Genomic DNA, 27,665 nt, shown 5'->3' on the forward strand with positions numbered 1-27,665 from the left:
TCAACAGCTTAACCTTGTTACAAACAGTACGTGTAATAGGACATGTCAAGCAAATTATGTAATGCTTATTATCGACTTTGTACATTAACATAATAATTGGAAGACTTTTGGAAGTTGGTGTTCACTTAAAAGTTATTTATCATTGTTCTAATGTACACCCTGTAACTTCAACTTGTGTTTGAATATTAAACGGATACTTTGATTAAAACAAAATTAAATATATATCATATAAAATATTATAAGAGAGACCTTTTTCTACGTTTGTTCGTTATATAAATTGTTGCTATTTCAAATTACCGGCATTTTACTGGGAAGGTTTAAAAACTACTTACAACAATCGAGTATCTTCCTAGTATTGAAACTATTTTTAAAAAATGTAATAATATGGGCGACCAATGTTTTTACTTTTTTTGTACATAATTTTTGTTGAATGTTGTCTGCCAAGAATGTACCGTACATTAAATGCATTTAAATCTCGCTTCTTTTGGTATACTATTTTAATAGTATACCAAATAATAGTAAAATATTGTAAATATGAATTGTGAATAAATGTATAATGTATCTTTTAAAAAAATAAATAAATAAAAAATGATATGAAACGTATGCAACACGTTTTTTAAAGGAAAAATTAGGAAGCCCAGCTGCATAAATGTGACCAATCCATGTGCGACTATACTGTACAGTATAGGAAGATGATGATGATGATGGTGATATTGAAAATGTTGGAATCGAACCTATGCACACAAACAAGTTATACTGCATCATATTGCACCACATAACTTCCAACAAAAAGTGCCATCAATTGTAGGGTCATTGGTATGTGATTAGCATATAATGGTAGGAAATTAACATACAGGCTATGGAAACAAATAAGTAAACGTCTGAGAGTCTGTACAGAAATGGTTAGTTCAAGTTGAAGACTGGTAGTGTAAGTACTGTATGTACATTTTGTTTTTACATTAAGATCGTTATAGACAATCAGATAGTAATTGATTGAAGAGAATATTTTAGATGTGTTATTTTTCAACATATTCCTGGAATGTTCACTTTTTTAATATTGTTATGTGATTACTGGAGGATGTGTCTTTATACAATATTGATTGCCTAATGTGTTAAGTACGTCTTATTCTTTAACTCTTCGGCGATACATTATCTTTAAAAACTGTATAGAAAAAGTGAACATAGAAACTGCTAAGGAACATGCGCATGCTAAATAAAATAGTAAAAACAGACGATTGATGATAAATATTAATTTTAATAAAACACAGGCACGACATACGTTTGGTTTGGCTATACTGCACATTATTTTGTATGTTTGTCTCCAAAGTAAACAAAAAAAGTCATATATATTAAATAAATCGTTACAATTCGTAGTTATTTTCTAACTAAATATGTTTATACTAAGTAATATTATTATATATGCGTTGTCCCAAAACAATGAAATTTCAAACGCAATAGAAAACTTTGAAGCCAAATTAGACCTATAGTTTAATTTCACAAATTCAAAATAAGGATACAAATTTATATTCAATACAATTTCTGATATTTTGCAGCATTGGTGCAAAACAAATAAAGTAAGTAAATGTAAATTTAAATTTCAGCATTATGGTTATTTTGCAGCAAATGATTAAACAAATTGGTAATACACTACATATCAGTCTCAGTTATTTACCCGGGTAATGCTTAGTTCCCACTAGAACGAAAGGCAAGAGAGTTGACCAATGACTAGCGACATTTTGAATAATCCATCGCTTACGATTGGTCAACTCGCTTACGTTGCGCTTACGTCCTTGTGTTGCGTGCTAGTGGGAACTTAAGATGATGACCTACCCACTAAAGTTAGCAATATTTTGGACACCAACCTAAACCGGGTAAAACAGTCTGAACGAGCCCTTAGTGATACATGAAATGTCTATACATTTTTGCAGCGATGATCGAAACGGTTTTTACAAACACTCTTTAACGTTACAAATTACTATTTATATTTCAGTTGAAAAAAAAAACTGTCGAATCATTTAAACCCCAAGAGCACCGGTAACTTTATACTATGGAGAATAATATATTTAGCTGTGTACATTTTTTATCTATTTAAATATACTGTATTTGTATACTACAATACTATCAACAAAACATAGTGTACCTGAATAGGTCTTGTTGACGTCATAACTCGGTTATAAGAAAACTAAAACGTTGGACGGATTCAATATTTACTATGATCGTTCTGATAACGAAAATATAAAAATACCTTAAGTGATGTGTCATATATACATAATGTACAAGTTCGTTACAAGTATATTGTAAATATTAATTAAAAACAACATAATTTCTCAGAGTCTAAGACCACCATTTGTAATTTTTAAGTAGAGAGATGGGTCCAGGCGTATGTACCTTTGTTGCAAATCGTCCATAAAATAAAGAGGGTCTGAGATAAGTTCTGGGTCGAATCCTTCTTGGACCAACTGCGTTTTCTTTTGTTTGAAAGTGCACGTATGCTCCATTGACGTCATCAAACGAATGAAGCGTGGACACGCGTAGTTGGGAAGTGATTTTGTCACATGATGAAATAATTTTTCGGGATCGATGGCACACTGGGGCTTCATGATGATGGCTGCCATTCCAGCTTTACCGCAACAACCTAAAATGAATTATTATTATTCATAAATACATTAAGTAATGATTTAAACTTACACAAAGTGTGCAATCAAGTAATGGGTACCGTACGGTAATAATAAACTAGGATTAGGTGGAGTGGGGGTGGGGGGAATGTGGATATTTTGTAGATTACCGAGAAAAAATATAGGACATTATGTTAAGTTCACCACTTAATTTCGTTCACAATTTACCTCGTGAAGGACCTCGCCCACGGACCCCTAATTTAAATTTCTTGGATCAGCCACTTAAGGTGGTGCTGATGAATTGAAACAATTTTAGATAGATATAAAACGCGCCTCAGGGTCATTTATAGTTCAGCAAATATGAATATATGTCGTGAGAGCTTGTTACAGAATAAATATTTGTGCAGTATAAATAAATTGTGGTGCGTGTATGGTGGGCTAGGAAAATGGTTGGCTATCGGGTGTATTTGAGGAGCCATTTGGGACCATCGAAAACACATGAAATCAGTGGGCGTTAGAAAATAAATATTTACATAAATAGCCTCTTATATAAGTCAACCTGCACACAATTTAATACATTTTATACAAAATAAGATAAATACTTAGGGGGAAGTTGAGAAGTCCCATGAGAAATAAATGTTTAGAATGTCTTAATATAATATTTACGTTTAGTTAGACAACCAATATTGACAAAACATCATGCGTCATATGCCAAATTCATTAAATTATTCCAGCTAGATTTTACCCATTGCTTTTAGGCCTATACATTATTTTGGTGGTTAAGCCTATTAGTTATATATTCAATTGGCGTAACGCTATCAGAAATGATTGTATACATGACTAACTCACACATGTGATAGGGGTAAAATAGGGTATGAATGGGAATTAAAAATAAAAATACATTAGGCCTAAATAAGGTCATTATCATGTTATGTCCCGATAGGCCAGCTAGATAATGTTTAAAATACATTTATTATGTCTATATTTAGATCTCTATAGAGAGAACCACGTGTTGCGTAATCATTATATATCTACTCTGGGAATCGAACCTGGCAAAAAATCAACAAAAATCTTGTTTGGTAAAGATCGTTTATCGTGCGTTTATTGAAATGTGTAGAAGTATATCAGGGAAGAGTGAAATTACCCGAGTATAGCCCGAGTATATCCCGAGTATATCGGGTGAAGAAGTACATAATTACGTACCTGTAACATGTACGCCGTAAACATTTGTTTCTAAGATACCATCATATTCGTTGATTATTTGCGACACTTCTGTTGTCGCAACATTCTCTCCTTTCCATCTGTAAATTAAATAAAATTCCAAATTAAACATGCATACCAATTGATGGATGATGACGTGTGAAATGTAGAGCATTTTCACAATTGTTTAAGATTATCGATTGGTTATCATTATCATAGATTATCTATATATATTTGTATCGATTGTTTATGATTATCAAATGATGATGATTATCGATTACATTTGGTTAACGGTTGTTTATGATATTTGAGTGCTTAATATTATCGATTTTTTAAACTGATTATCGATTGTTTAAGATAATCGTTGTTTATGTTTATGGTTATTGATTGTTTATTATATTGATTGTTTACGATTATCGATTGTTTCTGATTATCGATTGTTATTATCGATTGTTTATGATTATTGATAGTTTATCATATTGGTTGTTTATGATTATCTATTGCTTACTATTATCAATTGCTTATGATTATCGATTGTTTGAAATACATCGTTGCAGCAATGTATGCTCTCAATATCAATATTACGGCATCGAACTTCTATAAACTTAGTTGAATATTACTCTAAAATATTGAAAATAAAACTAGTTTATAGAGTAAATATTGTGATTTTATCAGTAGAATAATCCCTTAAGAGCTCAAGGTTAAGCCTTCAGTTTATCCTTTTTATTACCTACTTATTATTCCATTTTCAGGGAAATTATTCCTAAATATTATATACGTCATGTAATTGTTATATGTTGTATTTACTGTGCTGTTTTAAGGCCAATGCATTCCGTAATTAAAAGCATTTTAATCTAATTAATAATTTGATTAGGATTATCGTAATCTACGATTTAGATCTTTTAAATTACTGAATATTAGAATACTTCATCACTTTGAGATTTGCGATTACCTGTTGAGCCTAGTAAAAGTAGTTTAATTTAATTATAATTTCAAAGAGGATTTTTAATCATTAATAATTCCGTATTAAGTCGTCAAAATGATTTATTCAATCAATATTTATTGACTTTCTGATTTGATAATCTATAATCGATTAAATGTCCATTGAAATTTTGTCCAGAATGGCAAGTAAATAAGATGTTTGCTCTATTAAGGGGACTCTTTTCCGTAAAACGAACAAGAAGAATTATAAAAGATCAATCCCCCTTTCAGAGGACACCTACTGTAGAAGGAGAGGCTCTCCCCTTAACGAACAAGGGGATATTTTAACACTATACAGCCAACTCCGATTTAAGAACACCTCTATTACAGGGTCACTTTGTTGAGTCCGGAAGGGGCCTTCTTATTAATAAGGGTTCTACCGTACTTCTCTTATACAATGAAATGAATACAAATCAGCTGTTTTTTTTTTAAACCAAGGTCATACTGGTTACAGTCCACTCCAAATGAACTTCTTTAAATTCACCACAACTAATTGGAACCATCTAATTTCCGATGTCTTTTCAAAAGTGTATATTGATACCAATGGGAAACGATAATACAAAAAAAATCGCTTAAGCCCCTTGATACTTCAACTTGATAACATTTGACAAAATCGACTTGCGACAGACCTACTGCAAGCTAACATTATTATTAATTTAATTGTTGTGGCTTCATTCCAAGAAACTGTTCGTGGAAGGGTAAAATAAAATTATTAGGTTATTCAGTAATATTTAGACTAACAAAGGTTATTATTCCCGTTCTACTTTTTATTCGTGGGCGAGTTTATGTAGAAGATTACTCGTAAAAATCTCTAAAACAAATTACTCAATAAAATTTACCTTAGGCCTAATGTAATTATTATATTTTACTAAAAATTTAAACAAATTGTTACTGGTTTGTTGGCTATTTATTTTTATTATTGATTGATTATTTAGTTGCCTATTGTGTTGGCTGATTTGATTTTGTGTGTGTTTCGGTGTTTTGGACTGATTGATTGATTGCATTTATTTATTAACCAGAGTCACACACATACATAAAAAAGAAATATTTTTTACAAAAAAAAACCGCTCGACTTTTGACGCAACAGTTTTAATTATTGTTCTTTCTTCATTAAATTAATTAAAAACAAAAATGTATTGAAATTTTGTTTAATTTAAGAAATAATGATTGAGACGTGATATATTTTACTATGGGACGCCAAGAAACTCCCATTTGGCGTTCCATATATAGTATATATCTTACCTGAATGTGTCTCCCAGTCTGTCTTTAAAGTATAGAAAGTGATCTCTGTCTCTTATGAAAAGGTCCCCGGTATTATAGTAAATATCATTTTCTCGAAGAACGTTCCTTATCAATTTATTTTCTGTTAATTCTTTATTTCCAACATAGCCTTCAACCGGAAACATTTTGTTGACGGGACACACAAGCAGACCGACTTCATCTACAATAATTTTAAAAAAAAACTGTTGTATAATTGAGTATTATGTAAGAAATCCGGGATTGTGTAGCGGGTTGGTCGCTAATTAAAACTACTTAAGTTGAAAATAAACTTAGTAACTGTGTTCAAGTAGATGAACCTTAATTGAGATATTTCCCTTAAAGATGTATTGTCCATAAAAAAGAAATTTAAACATTTTTGTTGAATATGTCATTTTGATGTCATATAGGCCTAATAGTTATCCACTTTTTTATATATATAATTTTATCCACAAAATTGGATCGAAACAAAATTTATTTACCTGAAAAAACTGTAATTTAAAGCAAACAGAAAAATATTCAAATTGGCTGCCAGCCAATGGATTTTTGATTGAATTTGACAATTTATTTTGTCAATTTTTACGGAAGGGATTAACTTTATTAAAACTACAAAATAACCTATTCAAAGTCTGATTTAATTAATCTTCATTTTTCATGTTTTTGGAGACAAAACATCTTTAAGGGTTTTTTGGGGCTTTTTTTTGCAAATGTTGAATGCGACCGCTGGTCCGTAAATAGAGCAGGCTATATAATTGAGATGTCATTAATTAAATCCTGTATACAACAAATTTTTGTTTTTCATGATAACTGCACAATACTGTCGTATTGTTATTCAGTTTCATATTATTAGATTCGTTTTATATAATCCAGAACATTATTGTTAGTTCTTGTTGTAATTGAGTCAACAAACGAGTCGAATTGCTGTTTATAATAACGTATGGTTGTGGGAGAATGGATGGGGCCAACTCTGGGGACCATGACAAAGTTAGACTTCTAACGATTACTCACATCTTGTATTTAAAACAAATGAATCCCAATAGACAATATGTAAAATTAGAAACAAATTTTACTTTGTATGGCCGATAATTAGTTGACTTTTACTAAAAGATACTGTGAGAGGAGAGTGAAAAAAAGCAAAGTCTATACAGATGTATGTATGTTCAGACTAGCAGATGTTATTTATATGAAGTTATATACTATCGCATACGTGTACAAACCATCTGCAAAGCTTGGTTCCCGGGACGCAACGCAAAGCATAAACGTAAGTGATTTGACCAATCACAAGCGATGGATTGTTCGAACTGTCATTGTCATTGGTCAACACGCTTGCGTTGCCTTTACGTCATTGCGTTGCATCTCTAGTGGGAACCAAGTTTTAGTAACATCATTTTGTCTCAATTGCTTTTTTGTGTATATAAAATGTTTATACAAAAATAAGTCTAAGGATACGTACCAGGAGCGACCCGGATACAACGACCCTTTTCGTCTCTGACTGGTTGTGCTGTTTCATAATCGTATCTTATCAGTTCAATTGGACAAAATGTCTAAAAAAAGAAACACATAGTTTTATAAATATTATACTTTTACTGCTTAAACTTTTAAATTATAACTCTGTGCCTAATTTAATTTTATTAAAATGCATTATGAATAATACCGATATAATAGCAAATATAAACACGAACATCCAAATCAATCTGAAACTTTTAAAGGTATATTAATATGCATGAATATGTGGCATCATCGTACTTAAACCACGGACCTATGATTAAACATATATTTGTTACATAACCTATTTGCATAAAGGATACTGTATATTGGGTGGAGAGTGAGGGTGAAATTGGGATTTTAGGGGTTGGGTGAAATTGAGATTTTAGGGGGTGGGGGAAGTTGCTACCTCTCCTGAAATTGGGATTTTAGGGGGTCGGGGAAGTTGCCATGGGTGGGGGGGGGGGTTTAAGTGTTTAACCTTACCCTCAATAACGGTGGCCAGCAGCCAACGGATCCTTGTTTGTTTACAATATTCATGATGCCAAAGTTGCTTTCCGTAGCACCATACGTCTCTACGATTTGATCAATTGCATAACGTTCTTTCACTTCTTGCCAAATGTCTGCCCCCAATCCATTTCCGACAGCTAAGCGCACTTTGTTAATGCAATCTGTAGTTTCCTGAAAAAGCGAAAAAGAATAAACATTACAAATTATGTTTTTTTAGGTACTATAATATATAACGCACTAGTCTAAAAATCGTTGTGCCCAAAGAAATGATGACACGTGCGTTCAAAGGTTGATAAAACATTGACGCGCGCGTACACTTTATGCCATGCAATCTCAGTCTTATTTGACTTTTTTTTAAATAGTTTTATCATTATTTCATGATCCCATCCTAAACTTGATTAAAGTTCAAAATATCTTTACAATCTTCAACACCTATAAAACATTCTTATTGAGTTGCCAAAAAAAGCCCCCACAAACAAAACAAACGGAGAGATGTATTAATAGAACAGTAGTAACTGAAAACCGCAAGGGCTTGCCTAGCTAATTTTAGTTGTCACCCATCACCACCTCCTACACGATTGTATTATAAACTTTGAGTAGACCTACATTTCTTCGATAATTCCTTAACGCCTCATTCTATATTTGGACTTTGCTTAGGCCTACACATTAAATTGACAATGCCATCACATCTTTCTATATTTAGACATTCAATCAAATTCGTTCTTCTTTGTAGCAAGGGCGCTATTAAAAGCAAATCGGATAATCAATCAATTATTTCATTTAGGTCAAACATTACAAAAAAAATACATAAACGATTCAATTGGGAATAGTAGTATCACAAACCCGCAAGTTGAGTATACCAAACCACAACAATATACAATGTATTGTTATGAAAAAAAAAACATTTCTTAATTCGTTGGAGCCTATGAGTACTAAATCATGTTTTTAAATAATGTTATTATAGGCATGAGTCTGGTATATAACTTATGAAATATTTTTGGATTATAGGCCTATGAGAAATTAGAAATTCAGTCCCAGGTTATCAATATACCACGCCCATTTTACCCCATGTGCCAGCAATATAAATTGTTTAATTTAAAGGGGTAGATCCATCCATTGATTGATATTTTTAAATTTATAACTATATAGTTTCGTTCAAAATCATTTGATAAGGCCTACAATTTATATTATAATTTGTAGGCCTATATTTAAATTACCATGTGTGTGTATTTGTTTCCAAACACAGTATTATAAGGTCTGCTCCTCAGCAATAAAACAAATGTACTTGTATCATGTAAAGCTAATTAATGCATAGGAAAGGACTAAATTAAATAATATATCAGGGAAATGTAAAATGTAAATAAATAGGTCGTTGTGGTGGAAGAATGCCAACAAAATTTGATAAAATATTTTTGTATATTGTCTATTTTAATTGAATCAAATTGGGCAAGTCAGAAACGTGCCAACAAAAAAACCCTCTGGGGGGCCGTACACTAGGGGTTTGCGATTTTTTACGATGGTAATTATTCGATGTAAACAAGATCGTTTTATAGGGTATTAAATGTGAAATGTCCAGTTAGGCCTAAATGTTATTTGTTGCTTTAAAAATAAATTGGGTGAAAAACATTATAAGCTAACTACTGATATTTATGAATAGGCTTAATACTATTATGTTGGTAGGCAAATTATTCGTCATCATAATGCAAACCATTGATAATTATTTCACAGAACGAAACACACAGGGCCTACGCTTACAATCTGAAGCTCTGTCTACACTTCTAAATTTTATGTGACAAAAAAATGTGATGTGTCCATATATGGACATGATGATGTCATATCACTACCATATTTGGGCATATCACTACCATATTTAGGCACATCACACTTTTTTGTCAAACTAGTTTGATAGTGTAGACAGAGCTAAAGAGAGAGTTATACGGTACTGTATTGTAAGAAAAACAAAACTGGCGAAGTTACTGGATTTTAACCCAGGAAAATCGGATTGACAGACGAGCACCCTAACCAGCCAACCATAATTATGTTTACCTTTGGTCTTGCTAGGAGATACCGGAAAAGTTCGCCGACGTAAAGCACGACCGTTACGTTGTGTTTCCGGCAATCATCCCAGAATGTGGACGCTGAAAACTTGGACCTCAGAACAATCGTTGCGCCTAAAAATATATTACATTGTCATTTTATTAGGTAAAATACAGTCATTATTATTATTTATTGACAAATAAAGTTAGTTCTATAAAATTAATGATTGACGAATTTTATGACAATAACAAATTTACGAATGAAACAATTCTAGGAAAATGAATGCTAATTGTTTTTGCGAAAATTCATTTGCGCCATCAACGTTTGATATTTTTCTTCGTTTACTAAAAAATATTTTATTCACAGTGATAAAGATACACCAACTACAAAGACAGTGGCGCTTTGTTGAACACGCTGTATATACAGTAGTCCTACGTATAACTAGCGGAATGCAAGCTTTGTAACTTTGGACCAATCATAGGACGTTTTACAAGACTACGTCACGCGTATTAGTTACTGCCATAACAATACCATAGAAACAAAACTCCAATACTTACCTTTGTTGATTGCGTTACTAAGACCGAAAAACAGAGCAGATATATGATAAAGAGGAAGTGTTATGTACATGACGTCATCGGCAGTAAAGTTGAAAAAGTTTAGAAGACTGCCACCCGCTAGGAGTTTGTAATGTGACAACTTGCTGGCTTTTGGTAATCCTATATCCCAAGAGTAATAGAAAAGAATATAATAATTGTGTGATTATAGCATAACTTATGTCATTTTGAATGCTTCTTTTTGACAGGATGCCTCGAAGGCATATCCAATTGAGCCGAAAAGTGTGAAATCAAAGTTAATATAATAAAATGTACATAATTCGTTGACTTTTGTATTCAACTTAAGTTTTAAAGAAAGTTGACGACTTTTGGCAGTTCAAACACATTGTTGTCAACTTTTTAAAATGGACGAAGTATTGATGCCCGGAATGGTAATGTGTTCCTACTTTTAAACGGTTATTGAATTAATATCTTTTTTATTTCTTTTCAAAACAATTTTTGAGTATTTAAATTTTGTTTAAGGAAATAATTGCAGTAGTGCAGTACAATCTTATAGGCGGAAAAAGTGTTTTAAATCACGTGATTTAATTTAGGACCAAACATTTAAATATTCACCTGTAGTCCCAGAAGTATAGATGTACACGACAGGGTCTCTAAAATTGAGACCCTTCCGCACGTCACGTGGCAGGTCCAAGTCACTAATGTCCCCCACAAGCGGATTCGCCTGCATGATATGCTTGGTTGTCGGAGGAGGCCAAGTGTTGTTGTTGTCGGATTCTTGTAACCAAATGGAAGTTCCACTCTGTATCAGATCCGGTAGAATCTGCTTGGTTAACTCCTGAAGTTGATCGCCTAAGAGGACAAAATTGCTCTTATAAGTACGCTATTGACAATTTAATTTAGTGAAACAAATCGTGAATACCGCAAGTGGATACGATATAATCTTATGTAAGGTGATCTTGATTTCATCCTTTCAGAGTATAGATTATGCTCACTTAAGCTCATGCCACTAATATTTTGCCTTTGCAAAACCGACAGGTCCTTGGCGGCACGATGTGGATAAAACACTGAGATTTAAACAAGTTTCTAAGATTGTAACTTTTTTTAAGCTTCGTAAAATACTAATAGTTTCAAAATGAATCGTCTCCTATTTAGGAGCAAACTTCATTGTTGAAGGCTACTGCTCCTCCTGGCTCTAGTTTTTGCAATGTTCACGCATAAGGTGTGTGGTGCATACACTACAAATATCTTTTTTTTTGACATTTCAAACTAGCACTATTAGGTATATTTGTAATAATAATAATAATAATAACGGATAACTCTTTCGTCTATACTCGTGAGAGATTAATAAGAATGAATTTTTGGATTTTTTCAGAATATTTTATAACTTTAACTTTAAAAACATTTGACGATAAATTGGAAAAAAGGTAATAGTTTAAAATAGTATTCTAATTTAATTACAATTTCCCTTTTCTTGATATACCAATTGTCCAGTCGATTAATGTGCTTAGTTAACCTTATACTTAGTAGCAATTAATATGTAGGCCTAAGGTTTCTGCTTTAGTGTCATACAATAATGCTGTAGAAAACGGCGCATTTCACTTATGTCTCCATTAAACTTTTAACTTAACTAAATTTCTTAGAAAGAGATCAAATGCCACGTTATAAAAGTTCAGTATTACAATACAAACGGAAATATGCGCATTCTTCGAAACCTACAATTAATTTAATGACTTTTCTTGTTGGAAATGATATTCAAAACATAACTTCCTATGGTATGCACACTCATCATAATTCTAGGCTAGGCTGCTTGAATGCAGAAAGAATGATAAACGTTAATTGTTCGAAATAATAAAAGTCATGAACAACAATGCGTTATATTATAACCTTTAACTTAACTAGATAGTAGATATCAATAGAGAAATCTAGGCCTAATATAATACAGTAACTTAATATAGGCTAGATATCAATTGATCAATTATCAATAAGTTATCGGGCTGGATATCCGAATAGATCATAATTAATAGTAACTAGGCTAGATATCAATATTGATCAATTATCAATAATTCATCCGGCTGGATATCCGAATTAGATCATAATCAATATCTTATCTAAGCTAGAAACCAATAGATCAATTGTCAATAAATATAGATCTATATCAATATTAATACAGTAATGTATATAGGCTAGATATCAATTATCAATAATTTATTATAATTTATCCGAATTCGGAATAGATCATATAATCAATTACTCATCTAGGCTAGAATCCAAGCTAGGTGATCGATCTCACTAACGTATCAATAGATCAATTAACAATAATGATCTAGGCCTATATTAGATCAATATCAAATAGGCCTAGATCCTCAATAGATCAATATAATAGATGTTTTATCGAGTTTTACAGCTAGAACGTTCAATTTGCACTGAACAAGCAATGGATGAACTTTAGATGACACCTAGATGGTATCTAAAGGAGTATTTCTATTACGACCACAGAAGCATCCGTGTTTACATCGGTACATTGTCATCACCCCCGTTGGTCAAATAAATTTTGATTAATTGGCTTTCGTGAAGGTCCAGTGACCATGTTTCAAGGACGGTCAGATATTGACCTTGATCATGAACATGAACTATAACCCACTCGTGACTCGGTTTACTTTTCAATATGATTAGCCTTCCTTCGCTGAAAGAATGTTTGCTAAGACAACGTTTGTTATGGTCACTATTGTCACCCGCGTTATACGTCATAATCATTTATCGAAATCATTATAATCAGTATCATGATCATTATCAGTATCTCCACTATTCATATTAGATTTTAGAATAACCGTCATTTTCAGCGTCGTTATCATAATCATCATCATCGTCATCATCATCATGACGTCATCGTCGTTATCATCAACATCATCATCTTTATCATTATCAGATATATATATAACTCCAGCATATATGATAGCTGGGCAATTCAACCGAAGATACATACGGATAACCTGAATATAATGTCTCCCTTATGGACATTGTACGGATCTTCTAAACCGTATCCAGTTTGCCGCTTAAACTTAAAAAACCCAAGTTTCCTGATGGTACTTATTATTATCGCTGGAGACGTTTCTCCGAACCCAGGACCAATCAGAAACCCATGTTCAATTTGTAAAAAACCGATTGCGAAAACGCACAGGGCAATGAAATGCACTGAATGTAAATGTAACTACCATATCAAGTGCGGAAGAATAAATAAAATTGTATATGATAAGCAACGGAACTCGAAAGATAATTGGTTATGTCAAGAATGCCTCTTCAATCAGCTTCCGAATGATGAATGCATCAGTGACATTAATATTCATGACGAATTTATTGCCGACACAAATAATGTGAATGAAACCCAACAAGATGGACATACATGTACAGAAGACATTTACGAGCATTTAAGCGAGGAATTCAACGTGTTTAACAAAGGCCTACATTTTATTCACCTTAATGCGCGGTCATTAGTTAATAAAATGTCTGAACTAAGGCACATCGCATCGAAGACCAAAGCTACTGTTATATCCATCAGCGAGTCGTGGCTGGACGAATCCATCACCGATAACGAGATCAAAATTGATGGATATACAGCGCTCAGGAAGGACAGAAACCGGTCTGGTGGTGGAGTTTGTATCTACGTAAAAAATGAACGCGCCTTCACACGTAGAAATGATCTGGATATCGACGATTTTGAAGCAATTTGGATAAATATATATCTGCCTCGTTCAAAGGAAATTGTGATTGGTACATGCTACCGCCCACCAAAACAGAATGTAACTTTATTTCAGAACAACTTTGAAGAAACTGTATCAAAAATCAAAGAGAGTAGTGAAATTTATATTCTTGGTGACTTTAACATATGTACTTTAAATATTAATCCAGTATCGCAAAGATATAATGATTGCCTTATAAGAAATGGTTTTAGTAATGTTATTAAGGATATAACTAGAATAGGAAAAGAAAAAAGCTCATGTTTGGACCACATTGTTACTAATGTACAAAATAATGTGAAGCAATCTGGAGTAATTAACATTGGCCTTAGTGACCATTTTCTTATTTATTGCACTAGAAAAATACCTAAGTCTCATGTTCATAAAAATGAACACAACTCCGCAAAATTACGATCTTTAAAAAACTATAATGTAAATAACTATCTTGAAACACTTAACGATATCGATTGGTCTGTTGTCACTAATAATGTCGATGTAAATATCGCGTGGTTAACTCTTAAAGATATCATCATTAAGGTGATCGACTCAATAGCGCCAATAAAAAAAGTTAGACTTAAACAAAACATAGCACCCTGGTTTACCTCCGAAATTGCCGATGAAATCAAAGTAAGAGACACACTTTTAAAACAATTCAAGAAAGATAAATCTAATCTAGATATATACAAATATTATTGTGCCTCTAGGAACAAAGCTCAGCGGCTGATCAAAAAAGCTAAATCTAATTATTTTCTCAATAAGATTGATGAAAATAAAGACAACCCTAAAAAATTATGGAAAACCCTCAAACAGCTCGGATACGAGAAGAAATGTAAAACAAACACTAAAATCGTTCTCGATGACAATGGTAAACAAACTTTCTGTCCAAAAGGCGTTGCCTCTCGTTTTAATGAGTTTTTCACGAATGTTGCGTCAACACTCGTCAAAAAACTCCCAAAATGCATAGGTTTTTTCACCATGTCCACTAACGATCTTCTTAAATACTACGTGAAATTAAAAGGAAAAATGTTTAAGCTAGAGCCTGTTACCATAGAATTTGTTAAAACTCAACTCGAAAGCCTAAATGTAAACAAAAGCGTCGGTCTAGATAATATTCCCTCAAGATTCTTACGTGACGGTGCGATAATCTTGGCTGAACCGATAGCTCATATCATTAACCTTTCGTTTAAAACTAATTGTTTTCCTCATGATCTTAAAACTGCTAAAGTTACCCCTCTATTTAAGAAAAATACTAGAACAAATGTTGAGAATTATCGGCCGATTAGTATTCTGCCTACGGTATCTAAGATTCTTGAAAAATCTGTAGCTATACAAGTTGAAAGGTATCTTTCCAAAAATAATATACTTTATGCCTATCAATCCGGTTTTCGGCAGGCCCATTCAACTGAAAGCAACCTCATAAATCTCATCGACGGTTTAAAAAACAATAAGTCCAAAGGCCTTCTTACTGGAATGGTTCTAATTGACTTACAAAAAGCTTTCGATACCGTCGATCATGTGATTTTAATTAACAAGCTAAAATGCATGGGTTTTAAGTGTACTGACTGGTTTCAATCTTATCTCGCTAACCGCACACAAGTTGTCAGTGTGAATGGTACCTGCTCTGAACCTCTTATAGTTACTCATGGTGTACCGCAAGGTAGCATCTTGGGCCCTATTCTTTTTCTATGTTATTTAAATGATATTGCTTCTTGTATTGATTCTGATGTTCAATTATTGCTTTATGCTGATGATTCTACGATTCTGTATTCTCATCACGATGCCACCAAAATCGCTCATAAATTAAGTACTGTCCTAGCTAAGTGCCAGGACTGGTTAACTGAAAACAAATTATCTTTACATGTTGGCAAAACCGAAAGTATTATCTTTGGTAGCAGAGCGAAGCTTAACAAAGTAAAAGAGTTTTCTGTAGAATTAATGGGCCGTAGAATCAAAAGTACTAAGCAAGTTAAATATTTGGGTATTGATTTAGACCAATATGTATCATGTGATATCATTGCAACTAGTGTTATCAGTAAAGTTAAGTCAAGGTTGAAGTTTTTACATAGGCAAAGTTCGTGCTTGAATAAAAAATGTCGTAAACTATTAAGCACTGCTTTAATACAATGTACATTTGACTATTCTGCCTCGGCATGGTACGGCGGTGTCAATAAGAATCTTAAACATAAATTACAAACTGCCCAAAACAAGATGGCACGTTTCATTTTAAATGTTGGTCCGAGGTCTCACATAGGTGCCAAAGAGCTTTCCGATCTTGGGTTTCTTAATGTCAGCCTCAGAAATAAGTTTTTAAGATTAAATTATGTTCACAAAATTCGTTATAACTTTAATACGCCTTCTTTCCTTAAGGATAACTTTTTGTTAATTTCTGATCATCACAACCATTTCACCAGGGGTACAACATTTAATTTTGTCACTCCTAAGGCTACTGGCGTTAATGATACGACTTTTTATTTCTTAGGTATCCGTGACTGGAACAGGCTCCCCAATTCACTCAAATCAATACAAAATAATGCAACCTTCAAAATAAAACTTAAAGAATTTTTTAATAATGAACAGCTTGGTATTTCAGTTTAATTAAGCTATTTTTAATATTGTTTTTTTGATGTTTTCTTGTCTTGTATGTATTTTCTTGTTTTTTCATTTTTACTGAGTCATACTTAACGATAATTGTACTAGGCCCAACCACTCACTTTTCAGTCATTACGGATTGGACCCCATTGGAAATAAGTTTACTTTTTTGTCGACTTAATGGGTTATCCAGGTATTCTTTTTATACATTGTATATTTTAACTTTTATGTATGAATATCAAATAAAATCAATCAATCAGAATCATCACCGTCGTCGTAATTATCATTCTTTATCACTGTCGCCATTGTCATCAATCACCATTTATACCAATAGTGCTGTAAACACAACGTCATCATAATACAATCATCATCTTCTATAACATATCATCTCATAATAACTGTCATAGCCCTCATAACAAAACATTACTAGTTTAAAACTGCCACAATAATTCAGCAATTGATTTAAAAACACTACTTACTTAACGATCTAGAATTATGCAAGGCTACTTTTATAACAAATACCACAACACACTTTTGTAAACTCTCATTTTCCAGATAAAACCCGGAAATAATTCAAATTTAAACGCGATAATAATAATTAGTTATACAACACAGGCCTATATAATCATTAAATTTAATCCGTATTCAATACCATACTTCCATTTCTCTTGATTCCACTAGGCAATAGCTAAGCTTGGTAACTGCATAAGTAGATTCTTAAAATACACGGGATATGACATTATAATGATGATATAAGGCGAAATAGCTGCTAAGACTCTTCAATTTCAGATTTTAGATAAGCGCACTTATGGGTGGTATGATATTCTTAATATTACATCTCAAATAATCACTTTCGTCAAGTTTTAGTATTAGCTTATTACTTGTTACTTGTTTGCATAGCTATCCCCATTATTGGGGACATTTCGCCGTCATTGACATTATGTTGACATAGCACATCAATGAGAGACATTAATTTAATTAATTTTAATTAATGACAACAATATTTATACTGTAGTTTTATTATTCCTTTTTGTATTATAACCATCAAAATATTATGTTTTTTTGTACCGTAGGTGTATAGTCCTGCCAAGGATATATGAAAGGATGATGCATGATTTTAAGATATTTAATTGAAAATAGATAGACCTATATTATGAGATGTATATCTGGACCTGGCCCTAGTTTCCCACCTTAAATCATAGCATTCAGATTGGAAGATGCAAAAACCGAAGCATATCCGTTGTTAAATCATGTCAATGTGTGATGCGTTAATATTAATATGGCATGTTTTGACAAACTCAGATTTATATTATTCGTGATTTCTAATTCCGGGTGTCCGCATATTAATTGTTTCCAGGCCTAAACTAGGCCTCATTCACGTACCACCCTTTCCCACATCCACGTTCCACCCCAGCCACAAGCTGGACTTCCCCACATCCTTGTTACGAACCAGGCCAATCAAGCTTCCCACATCCTCGTTCAACCCCCAGAAGTTCAACTTGAACCACCGAACTACGTGCCGTACAGAGCCTTGTAACAATTTCAATATAGGAAATAGCTCGTAAAGAGCGTTCAAATATGATATATAATAAATTAATGTTAATTATTATTAAGTGGCATTGATTGACTGATGTTTGGTCTCAATTTCGCTTTGGACTGCCTTCAATTTTGTTTTAGTTAGCGGATGTGTGTAGGTGATCGAACCATACGGAGAAGTACAAACGAATGAACCTCAAAAAATGTGATAAATGCAAGTTAATTCTTTCTATATTTTGACAGTTCAATAATGGTTGAAGGCTATTAAAACGTACAGTGTTATTATAGCATAAACGAATCTTCTCGGTCGATGAAGGCCTTATCTTTCTTACGCCAACTGCCTTTGTATTCATTTCCTGCGTTCGCACAGAGTTACTTATGAGAGCGTAGTAAAGTAATGTATATGTACTGTAATATATTATACTGCATTAGCTTCTGTAACAGCATCAGATCTGAGATGAAGTCCGAGTGGAGAAAACAACAATATGCCTATATTTCGGTCACAGTGAATCTCACTAATCCTACTCATACACACTCAAACGGTATACGGTGACGGCGTTTACGTAACAGAAGTAGTTTACATGTACGTAAATGGGAATGTTCTAAGGTAGAAAAATGATAATGTCTTACCTTTACCAACTATCAGTGCTTTCGCTTGCCCTACTCGAAAACAATGCAGTAACGATTTGGCTTTTAAGTTATAGTTCAAAAGAGCACACCTGACACCAAGTTTGGCAAAACCCAGTAGGTTCCAAATAAATGCAGGTTCATTCATAAATAACAGTGCTACGACATCCCCCACTCTGAAGCCCATCTGTTGTGCCACCCTAGCAACTCTGTTCGCTGCTTTGTTGACATTTGCGTACGTATAGTTTTGATTTTGGTACACGAGAAAAACTTTATCGGGAGTATTTCGCGCGTTTTCTTCAAAAACATCAACTATCGTTCGTGGAATCTTCTGTGCTGCAAACTGCTTAAGTCGACGTGTTGTCTTCACTTTATCGGCGATGAACGTTATGTCAGTCCAGAGTCTAGGGTAGGCTAACTGTAGTGCTACCACCGACATGATAGCAAATACAATCGCTAACTCTATTATCACCTCTATCATAGTCGTTTGATATCACGAAACAATTTCTGCAATGAAGAAAAAATGTTTCAGTTAGATAATAAACTGAGTTTTACTTATCGTAAATAACTTTGGTATTTACTCCAATTATTTTTGTTTAGCTTATTGCATTTTGAAATGGGAGGGAGAAGGGGGTGGTATGGAATGGAACACTGGAAATTCGATGACTTGACACGCCTGTGATTTTCTTTTTAGACTAGAGGTTATCGAGGGGGCTGCATCAGCCTCAGATAAAATGTCAATTCGACTTAATAGTCCTATGTTTGTTATTTCCAGTACATCATTAACTTGTCAGTCGAATTACAGAAACTCTTCGTCAGGAAACTGTCTTATAGAATAAATTAAATTTAAGTTGCCCTTTTAATAATTTTGTATAGTCATATATAGTTACAGGCAGCTGAAAATAATTCGTTATGAAATCTCGTATCAAACGACATGAAATTCGTCTCTTTTCATTTTTGGCAAGCTAACATAACCGGCGACGGATGCTGGGAAAGTTTGGTGTACTTTTTCTGCTGATCTCTAGGGTTGAAGTTAAGAGCAAAAGAGAATTATTTACCAACCAAGAAACATGGGATACCGGCGCGGTTAGGCCCGGGGTGAAGATTTCTATTAGCTTACAGCTGTAGGAGAAAAGGCTAGTGCGCACCGTGAGTAATAAAACACTGAGCTGGAGGTGGAGATGGTTCGGAGCCTTCAACCTCGAACCACAAACCCTATTGGAGCGGGTTGTATGCGAGTCGAGTTGCGCACCTCGCGAACCCAGCGCACCGAGAGTCAAATGAAACCGTGTGCCACGATGGAAGAAACATGTTGATCGACCAAATTATTTTTAGATGTTTAATTTACTTTTCAAATTACGTTCAAGTTCATCCGCGATAACATTATGATTATTTTAAGTACAAGGTTAAGACAATATATTGAGTTGATGAACATTCAGTAAGGAAACGTAATTTAGTATGCAGGGCAGATAGAGGCCTACTTATTTAATAATAGTAATATTTAATATAAATTAAGAATTTTATAAAGTTTAAATTCATTTAAACAAGCAAAACTGTCACTATAGGAACAAATTGTAAAAACGTTACCGTTACCGAAAACTTAGCCGCCAGAAATAACTTGTTACCTTTTGTCTTTTATGTTTTTTCACTTAGGCCTATTTGAAAATTTTTTTAAAAAGGGGGTTTTTAAAAATTGAAAAAATGAATATACATGTAGACATTAAAGTATAAAACCATAACAATTCACAAACTCTTATGCCTATATTTCTTCGTATACAGAAGTCCTTAAAAACACCAAAATATAAATATTTTTTAATCAATTGAGACAATGTACACGATTTACACGTATGTAACCGTACAGTACAGAACAAAGTATACACTCAAATATATTTTAGGCCATGTTAGTCAAGTCAATGTCGAAAATACATTTTCAGCTTTTTATCATTCTGTCAAACAGACATTATTTTGTAGAAGTGACATTTATGACAAATCAATAACTCATATGAATATATTTCAGGAAATAAAATAAATTGCTGAAAAAACTTGGACTCAATTCATTGCCAGAATTCTTGGCTTGTTAATGTGAAGTAAAGGTTGTTATGTGTTGCATTGTCCTTTGGCTAACTTTCAGATCACTTTCCCGTCCACCGTATTCTCCCTCTAGTTCCAACTATACAGGATGTTGGGGTGGATATTTGAGGGTTATTTAATATAAAAAGAATGTTGCAGAAAATGTACATTGGCCAAACTTCGTGACAATATTTAAATGTGTATTTTTAACAACGAATAACGAACACTTAATAGGTTGACTAAGATTTTGTTGTACTCTAAACAATATTAATTGAAACCGGTCAAAATATAAATACCCTGACAAAATGTGTAATATTATTAAAAGTGTATTATTTCTAATTGTTTATCATCATGTGTTTGTTCGTTCTTTATATACAGACCACTTCCGTGATACTTTTTTTTTTATTGATTTGTATATCTAATTGGTTATTAATCATATTTTGTATTATTTATTTTTGGACGATTCTATTTGACTTAGCTTATAAAATATTTTCATAAAAAAAGGTTAATAATCCTTCACATTCTCACAGACCTAATTTCATTTATTTCATACCTATACGTTTTTGTTTTCGTCGCTAAAGTTACCTTGAATTCGTTGCATATTTTGACCCAAACTACTCGTTAAATCGGAAACCAGCATAAGATATATGTACAGAATTACTTTGAATTAATTTCTCACCGTTCGATAACCTAATTTTTCTAATTTCTTATAATAAAATGTAATCTAGTTATATAAATATAGGCCTATAGGTTGTAATAAAGTCTACGACTGCAGGAGGGAATCGCAGTTCTATTTGCTTTTGTTCATTCAGTTTGTCATTCACTGTTGTAGAATGTATATGCTTTGTTGTAATCAATGTGAGGTCCCCTAGTTATAATGCTGGATAATGTAACGAAGAAGGTGAACAAACTTAGAACAAAAACATTATGTGTATATCCGTTACCTCCTTAACGTTTTCTTTATTTCATTATAATTAAAGTAAGACCCTACCTTCCCCTACTAGAGAATTCCATTCACACGTCCTAAAGGTGTTCCTTAATGGGTGCCCCCTCGAATGGAGGTGTCCCAAAGCAGAGGTTGTACTGTAGTTATCAATTATTAACATTTTTAATTTTGATAATAGTAAGCATGTTCTTGTTATAATTACGATAGTGCGTAGTACCGAACATTATACATTCGATCGTATCGTATTCCGAATACACAAGCGTTAAAATGTCGAAATGTTGCAATGAAATATGATTATTATGTTTTTAGTTCAACAGGTAGATGAGGAAATACGTTTAATGATGGATGTAGTATAATTTGAGAGGAATAGAGACGTTGAAAAACCTGGATAGCCTCGTGGGAGTTCTAAGTATCCTGTAGCACTTTGAAAATCCTGGATACACGTTGTGTGAGTTCTGTTGGCCTTAAATTCAATTGAAATTAATTATGAAATCGTGGTTCTTACCATCTTAGAAAGCCTAATAGGGCAGTTAAGGAAAGCCGTAACTGGCATCATCATCATCATACATATCGTTATTATCATTATCTTCATCAAAATCATCCTTATAATAATTATTTTCACCATATTTATCAATATTGTCATCATCATTGTCATAACCAGCATAATCGTCATTATCATTGCCATTTTCATCATCATCAATGGGATGTCATTTATCCATACCAGTATCGTCATCTTACTTTTCTTTACTACTAACTTCATGTAACAGCATTATGTTACGGTGTTAATTAAATTTCGCATAATTTATTATAGGCCCCTACTGTAAATATACGAGAAGTATTACTGATGTGGGAGGTGGGTAAAATAAGTAACAATTCAAATTATGTAAAGCATCCAGTAACTTTCACCTATTGCGCACCCACCATAGATGATAGAGGTGCACCCACCATAATAGATGATAGAGGTGCACCCACCATAATAGATGATAGAGGTGCACCTACCAAAGATGATAGAGCAATCACCATAATGATAGAGCACACAATAAATATGATAGAGCACTCACCATAATGATAGAGTACCCACCATAGATGATAGACCACCATATCATAGATGATAGAGCACCATACCATAGATGGTAGAGCACCATACCATAGATGGTAGAGCACCATACCATAGATGATAGAGCACTATACCATGAGATGATAGATCACCATACCATAGATGATAGATCACCATACCATAGATGATAGAGCACTATACCATGAGATGATAGAGCACCCACCAACAAAGATGATAGAGCATTCACCATAATGATTGAGCACTCACCATAGCACTGTTCAACGTTTTACCCGCATACTAACTATCCACCCCTCTCCCAATTAATAAAGACTTTTGTACATACATAATAGAAAGCTTATTTTCATCAAGAAGACTTACAATTTGTTACACCGTATATAATTATTATCTGACTCTAATGGTTCGTTATTTGTTCAGTTCTAAAGACATTCGTTGGTTTGGTAATATTAATATATCGTATTTCTAATATTTGTTTGTTGTAATTTAGGTTTATACGTAACTTTACTTTGTATGTAAATGTAATTGTATTCAAACTATTTGAAAACGTCAGTAATAAAATAAAATCGACATTATTATATTGATATAATATTCAAAGTACTAACTGCATCATAAAATATTATTGTATTTTATTACTTGACTTTAATATTAAAAAAATAAAATTGCAATTACTTACCAATAAAGTGTGTTTATGGTATTTAAAAAATCCAGAGGTATGAGTTAGGCTATCACGTTTTAAATGAAAGCGGGCCTGTTACTGGTACACTTGGCAATATCAGCTGACAACAACCGGACAGTTATAGAGGGCTGAATGGTTCCCGTTGTCAACTACTGTCTCGTTTTATAGTGGCAATAGATTTCTCGTTGTGTAATCGAAATTGCTTCCAAGGTCAAGGGCATGTCACTGTAATGATTGATATGCCCGCCCATCTCTGACACTTGCCATACAGCAGAAACAGATGGACAATGTTAACTTTTTCCCCTTCTGGGATGGTTCCAAAAAATACATTAAGTATATACAAACAAGCCTCCCCGGTTCTTTTACAGAATAGTTCCCGACGAAAATGGAAATAGTTTATTATGGATGTCTCTATCAATCAATCTGAAAGAGTGATTTAAGTAACGTTGACTTATCCTTTCTCATCCCATCACTTTTAACTTTGAAAGTACAGCATTGCGACCAGAAACATGTTAAAAAATAATAGGGTGGTCGGTATAAAATTCTCCCGTCATTAAATGGTGTGTAACGCCCTTGTATGTGTGACGTACATTACACCCCCATCCATTTTTACCAACCGAATATTTCGGTTACTTAGTGAAACAAAAACAAAAAATTTAAAATCCAACCATAAAATGGGTGTTTAGGAGAGAGAAGTGCATGGTATGTTTTAAGTTTGATAAAGCTCTCTCTACACTATCCAACTTCATGTAACAAAAAATGTGATGTGCCCATATATGGACATGATGTTATAACACTACCATATTTGGGCATATAACTACCATATTTGGGCACATCACACTTTTTTGTCAAACTGGTTTGATAGTGTAGACAGGGAGTTGTAAAATAAGAGGAGATATCTCGAAGTTTGTTTCTTTTCTGGTGTAGACAGAGCGTACAAGGTTGATACAATACCGTAGTTACGCAGATTTAATTCACGTCGACGTTACGACGACGGAATCCTTACAAAAGCATTTACCAATACTGTGTCGTAGTAAACGACACTTTTGATATGAAACGCCAAAGTATCACTCAGTAGTTTGTATTTTAGGCGTTCCATACTGTTGTTGTTTGTGCAACATTTCAAAGGTGAATGACATATTTTGTTACCACAAAATATGAAATAATATCGCGAGTTTCACCTCATTTGACGTAAAGGAAGTTGTACATAAATTTATTACTGTTCTCATCCGGAAAATGAAAATACCAAATCGACGTTTTTGGAACGATTGATGTGCGACGGCATAACATTATTTGCAAAATGAAAGTAAATAAAAACAGTAAATTAATTTGATTTGATGTATTTATAGAATAATGCTGTACATTATTTGTGTGATTGACAAATAATTAAATTACTCGTGGGTGGAAGAAATCGCCACTCTTACAGTTCATGAAAAGTTCGAATTCTTTGTGAAACAACGAGTGAAGAGACACGGAGGAGGAGGTTCACTGGCACATACAAAATAAAATATTCACTTAAAACTGTTATGGACAAATTTTATGTATGCCTATATTTTTAGACTAAATTGTTAAAAAATAATTATAAATGTATAATTTTATAATAAATAGAAGAACTTTACCAATTTGCTGCGAAAATTCGTTTCTATAAAATTATGAAATACCATTGAGTTCGATTCATGTTAGTACGGGTAAAAAAAAGTACAGTGGGTCACTACACTCGACCTATTTAAGCCAATAAGTCTACTCGAGTAAACCGAAAGGCACGATCAATCGTCTGTTATCTTACGGGGGAAAAGCCTCTTCGGTCGGCCGCCGTCTCACACATGGTGGCTAGCCTAAGCCTACTCTTGATTTTAATACGATTATAATGTCTTATAAGTGTCTTTTTGTTTCCTACCGCGTGACACGTACCGCCACCGTTTACTCAAGAATTTAAAACATAATTCTAAGTCGTAAAATGTTAAGTAAACGTTGAGCTTTAGTTAAGTGCTTAAGACGAGAGGCGATGTAGATAAAAGCGTCCGACATTCTCCATCATATCTCTATATTTTCAAAATTATTAATTTTTTAAGAAAACACCATTAAAAATAATCCCCAAAAAACCCAAAATATCAAACCGCTGTTAAAAGAAAAGTGACGAATATATTGTTTTGTAACAGATCATGTAGGCTCCAAATTTAGAAAGAATGCGATTGAGGTAGGAGGAATCATGGTTTAGATTTACCTTTGATGAATAAGAATACGATGAAATGAAGTAAAAAGTTACCACAATACATTGGATGAGTAGAATCTTGCAATGGAATGTGCCATTAGACCGGATTCCGGGTAATATAACGGGAAGATGTGTATTGTTGTCAATAGATAAAGGAAATATAGATAATTATCTATAGGCCCTACATTCTATTTTAATTCCAACTAGGCGATTCAACGGATGTTTTGCATCTGTAGAATCATAATTACTAGGCTACTAGGTCTAAAATATATCTATGTATTTGCGAGTTATTGGTATTTGCTGTGGCCTATATCTGAGAGTTAAGCTAAGCTAAACCCACTAGGGAACATTCAAGACTACTAATAGTATACTGAATTCGGCGGAAATACACTTATTTACAGCTTAACACACTGAATGATAACTGTTCCTATTGTTTTGTTAATAGATTCTCACTCCTTTTTCCACACATGCCACTGTGACGTCATCATCATTACTCTGACCTTGGCTTGTATATGACGTATTAATGCCCGTTGCTGCTTTACTGTTTGTGAATATTGTAATTAAACAATGATTATAATTCACCCATTTATACCCTGACCCAATTTCTTTATGTGTATATTTATTCACATTCATTTGGATCACCCTAGCCTTGTTTGATCACATTTTTATAATTTAATGTTAATTAATGATTTAAATCAGTCCGTTGTGATTTGTGGATCGTTTGAGAAGTTACGTTATAATAATAATAAATTATTTGGAGTTTACACTTTTACAACAGTGGCACTCAACCAAATGGAAGGTGCATCCAACAAAATAATTATACAAAATAAAACATGATATAGTAAACAACAATTACAATAAAAAGTCGAGATGATTGTTGGATGCTGAATGTTTTATATTTTAGGTGTTGCCCGTGAAAAATCAGCGGATCTCGTAATCATGTCTAGCGACAATAAACATTCTGGCGTATCGTGTCTATCGACGGCAACAGCCACGTAACACAAAACTCTTAATATTAACCCTCTAACTCTCACTATACTACAGTATCATATGGGATGAAGATTGTTATTAGAAGACACGATACTGTAGAATGTGTATTGTCGCTAGACATGATACCGCTCGTATATCGGCTAGAAAAAACTACGGTTAGGCACCTTTAAATGTATATGATCTGCGCACTCAATTTCAAAACATAAAATCTATTTCATCCTCGTACTTTTGAAGATGAAAAATACAGTAACTGAAAAAACGTTGTTTTTTTTCTCTTTTGTGGCGCAAACACCACTTTTATTCACATTGTTTCCGGAAAGACATATTATTATCGTTATTTTTAGCTTTAATATCCCATTAGATTATATTTCGTTTATTCGATCGGCTTACGAGTGATTCAACCCGCCAATAAAATCAGGCTCACAGTATGTAAACACAATATTGTTTGTATATGTGTATCCATTTATAGAATATTGATTAATATTTTTTTTTTATTGATGTCCATTATTAATTTGTTTACTTTAAAAGATAACATTTTAATAACCAATGGATATAAGTTATCAAGATC

The 27,665-nt window shown here is 33.2% G+C and overlaps 1 protein-coding gene and 1 long non-coding RNA gene across 4 annotated transcripts; one reads left to right on the plus strand and one right to left on the minus strand.

Moving 5' to 3' along the window:
• Nucleotides 1-794: 794 nt before the first annotated feature.
• Nucleotides 795-10,966, plus strand: LOC144834627 (uncharacterized). 2 transcript variants are annotated; one of them, XR_013610988.1, is made up of 3 exons: nt 795-937; nt 10,110-10,250; nt 10,452-10,966. It is a non-coding gene; the product is annotated as an uncharacterized LOC144834627 (long non-coding RNA). The 2 variants fall into 2 exon arrangements; XR_013610989.1 differs by having other exon boundaries at nt 795-928.
• On the minus strand, nt 1,271-24,037 carry LOC144834603 (long-chain fatty acid transport protein 2-like). Of its 2 annotated transcripts, XM_078689473.1 has the most exons (10): nt 23,893-24,037; nt 19,132-19,635; nt 11,255-11,491; nt 10,643-10,801; nt 10,095-10,219; nt 8,025-8,219; nt 7,507-7,597; nt 6,039-6,237; nt 3,819-3,916; nt 1,271-2,635 (listed from the first exon to the last, which is right to left on the minus strand). In XM_078689473.1, exons 2-10 carry the CDS (start codon nt 19,607-19,609, stop codon nt 2,328-2,330), a joined length of 1,890 nt encoding a protein of 629 aa, XP_078545599.1. In that variant the 5' UTR covers nt 19,610-19,635; nt 23,893-24,037; the 3' UTR covers nt 1,271-2,327. The 2 variants fall into 2 exon arrangements, with proteins under 2 accessions (XP_078545599.1, XP_078545600.1); XM_078689474.1 differs by lacking the exon at nt 23,893-24,037 and having other exon boundaries at nt 19,132-19,646.
• Nucleotides 24,038-27,665: the final 3,628 nt, after the last annotated feature.

Source organism: Antedon bifida, chromosome 2 (assembly GCF_963402885.1).
Source record: "Antedon bifida chromosome 2, ecAntBifi1.1, whole genome shotgun sequence".
Classification (NCBI taxonomy): domain Eukaryota; kingdom Metazoa; phylum Echinodermata; class Crinoidea; order Comatulida; family Antedonidae; genus Antedon; species Antedon bifida.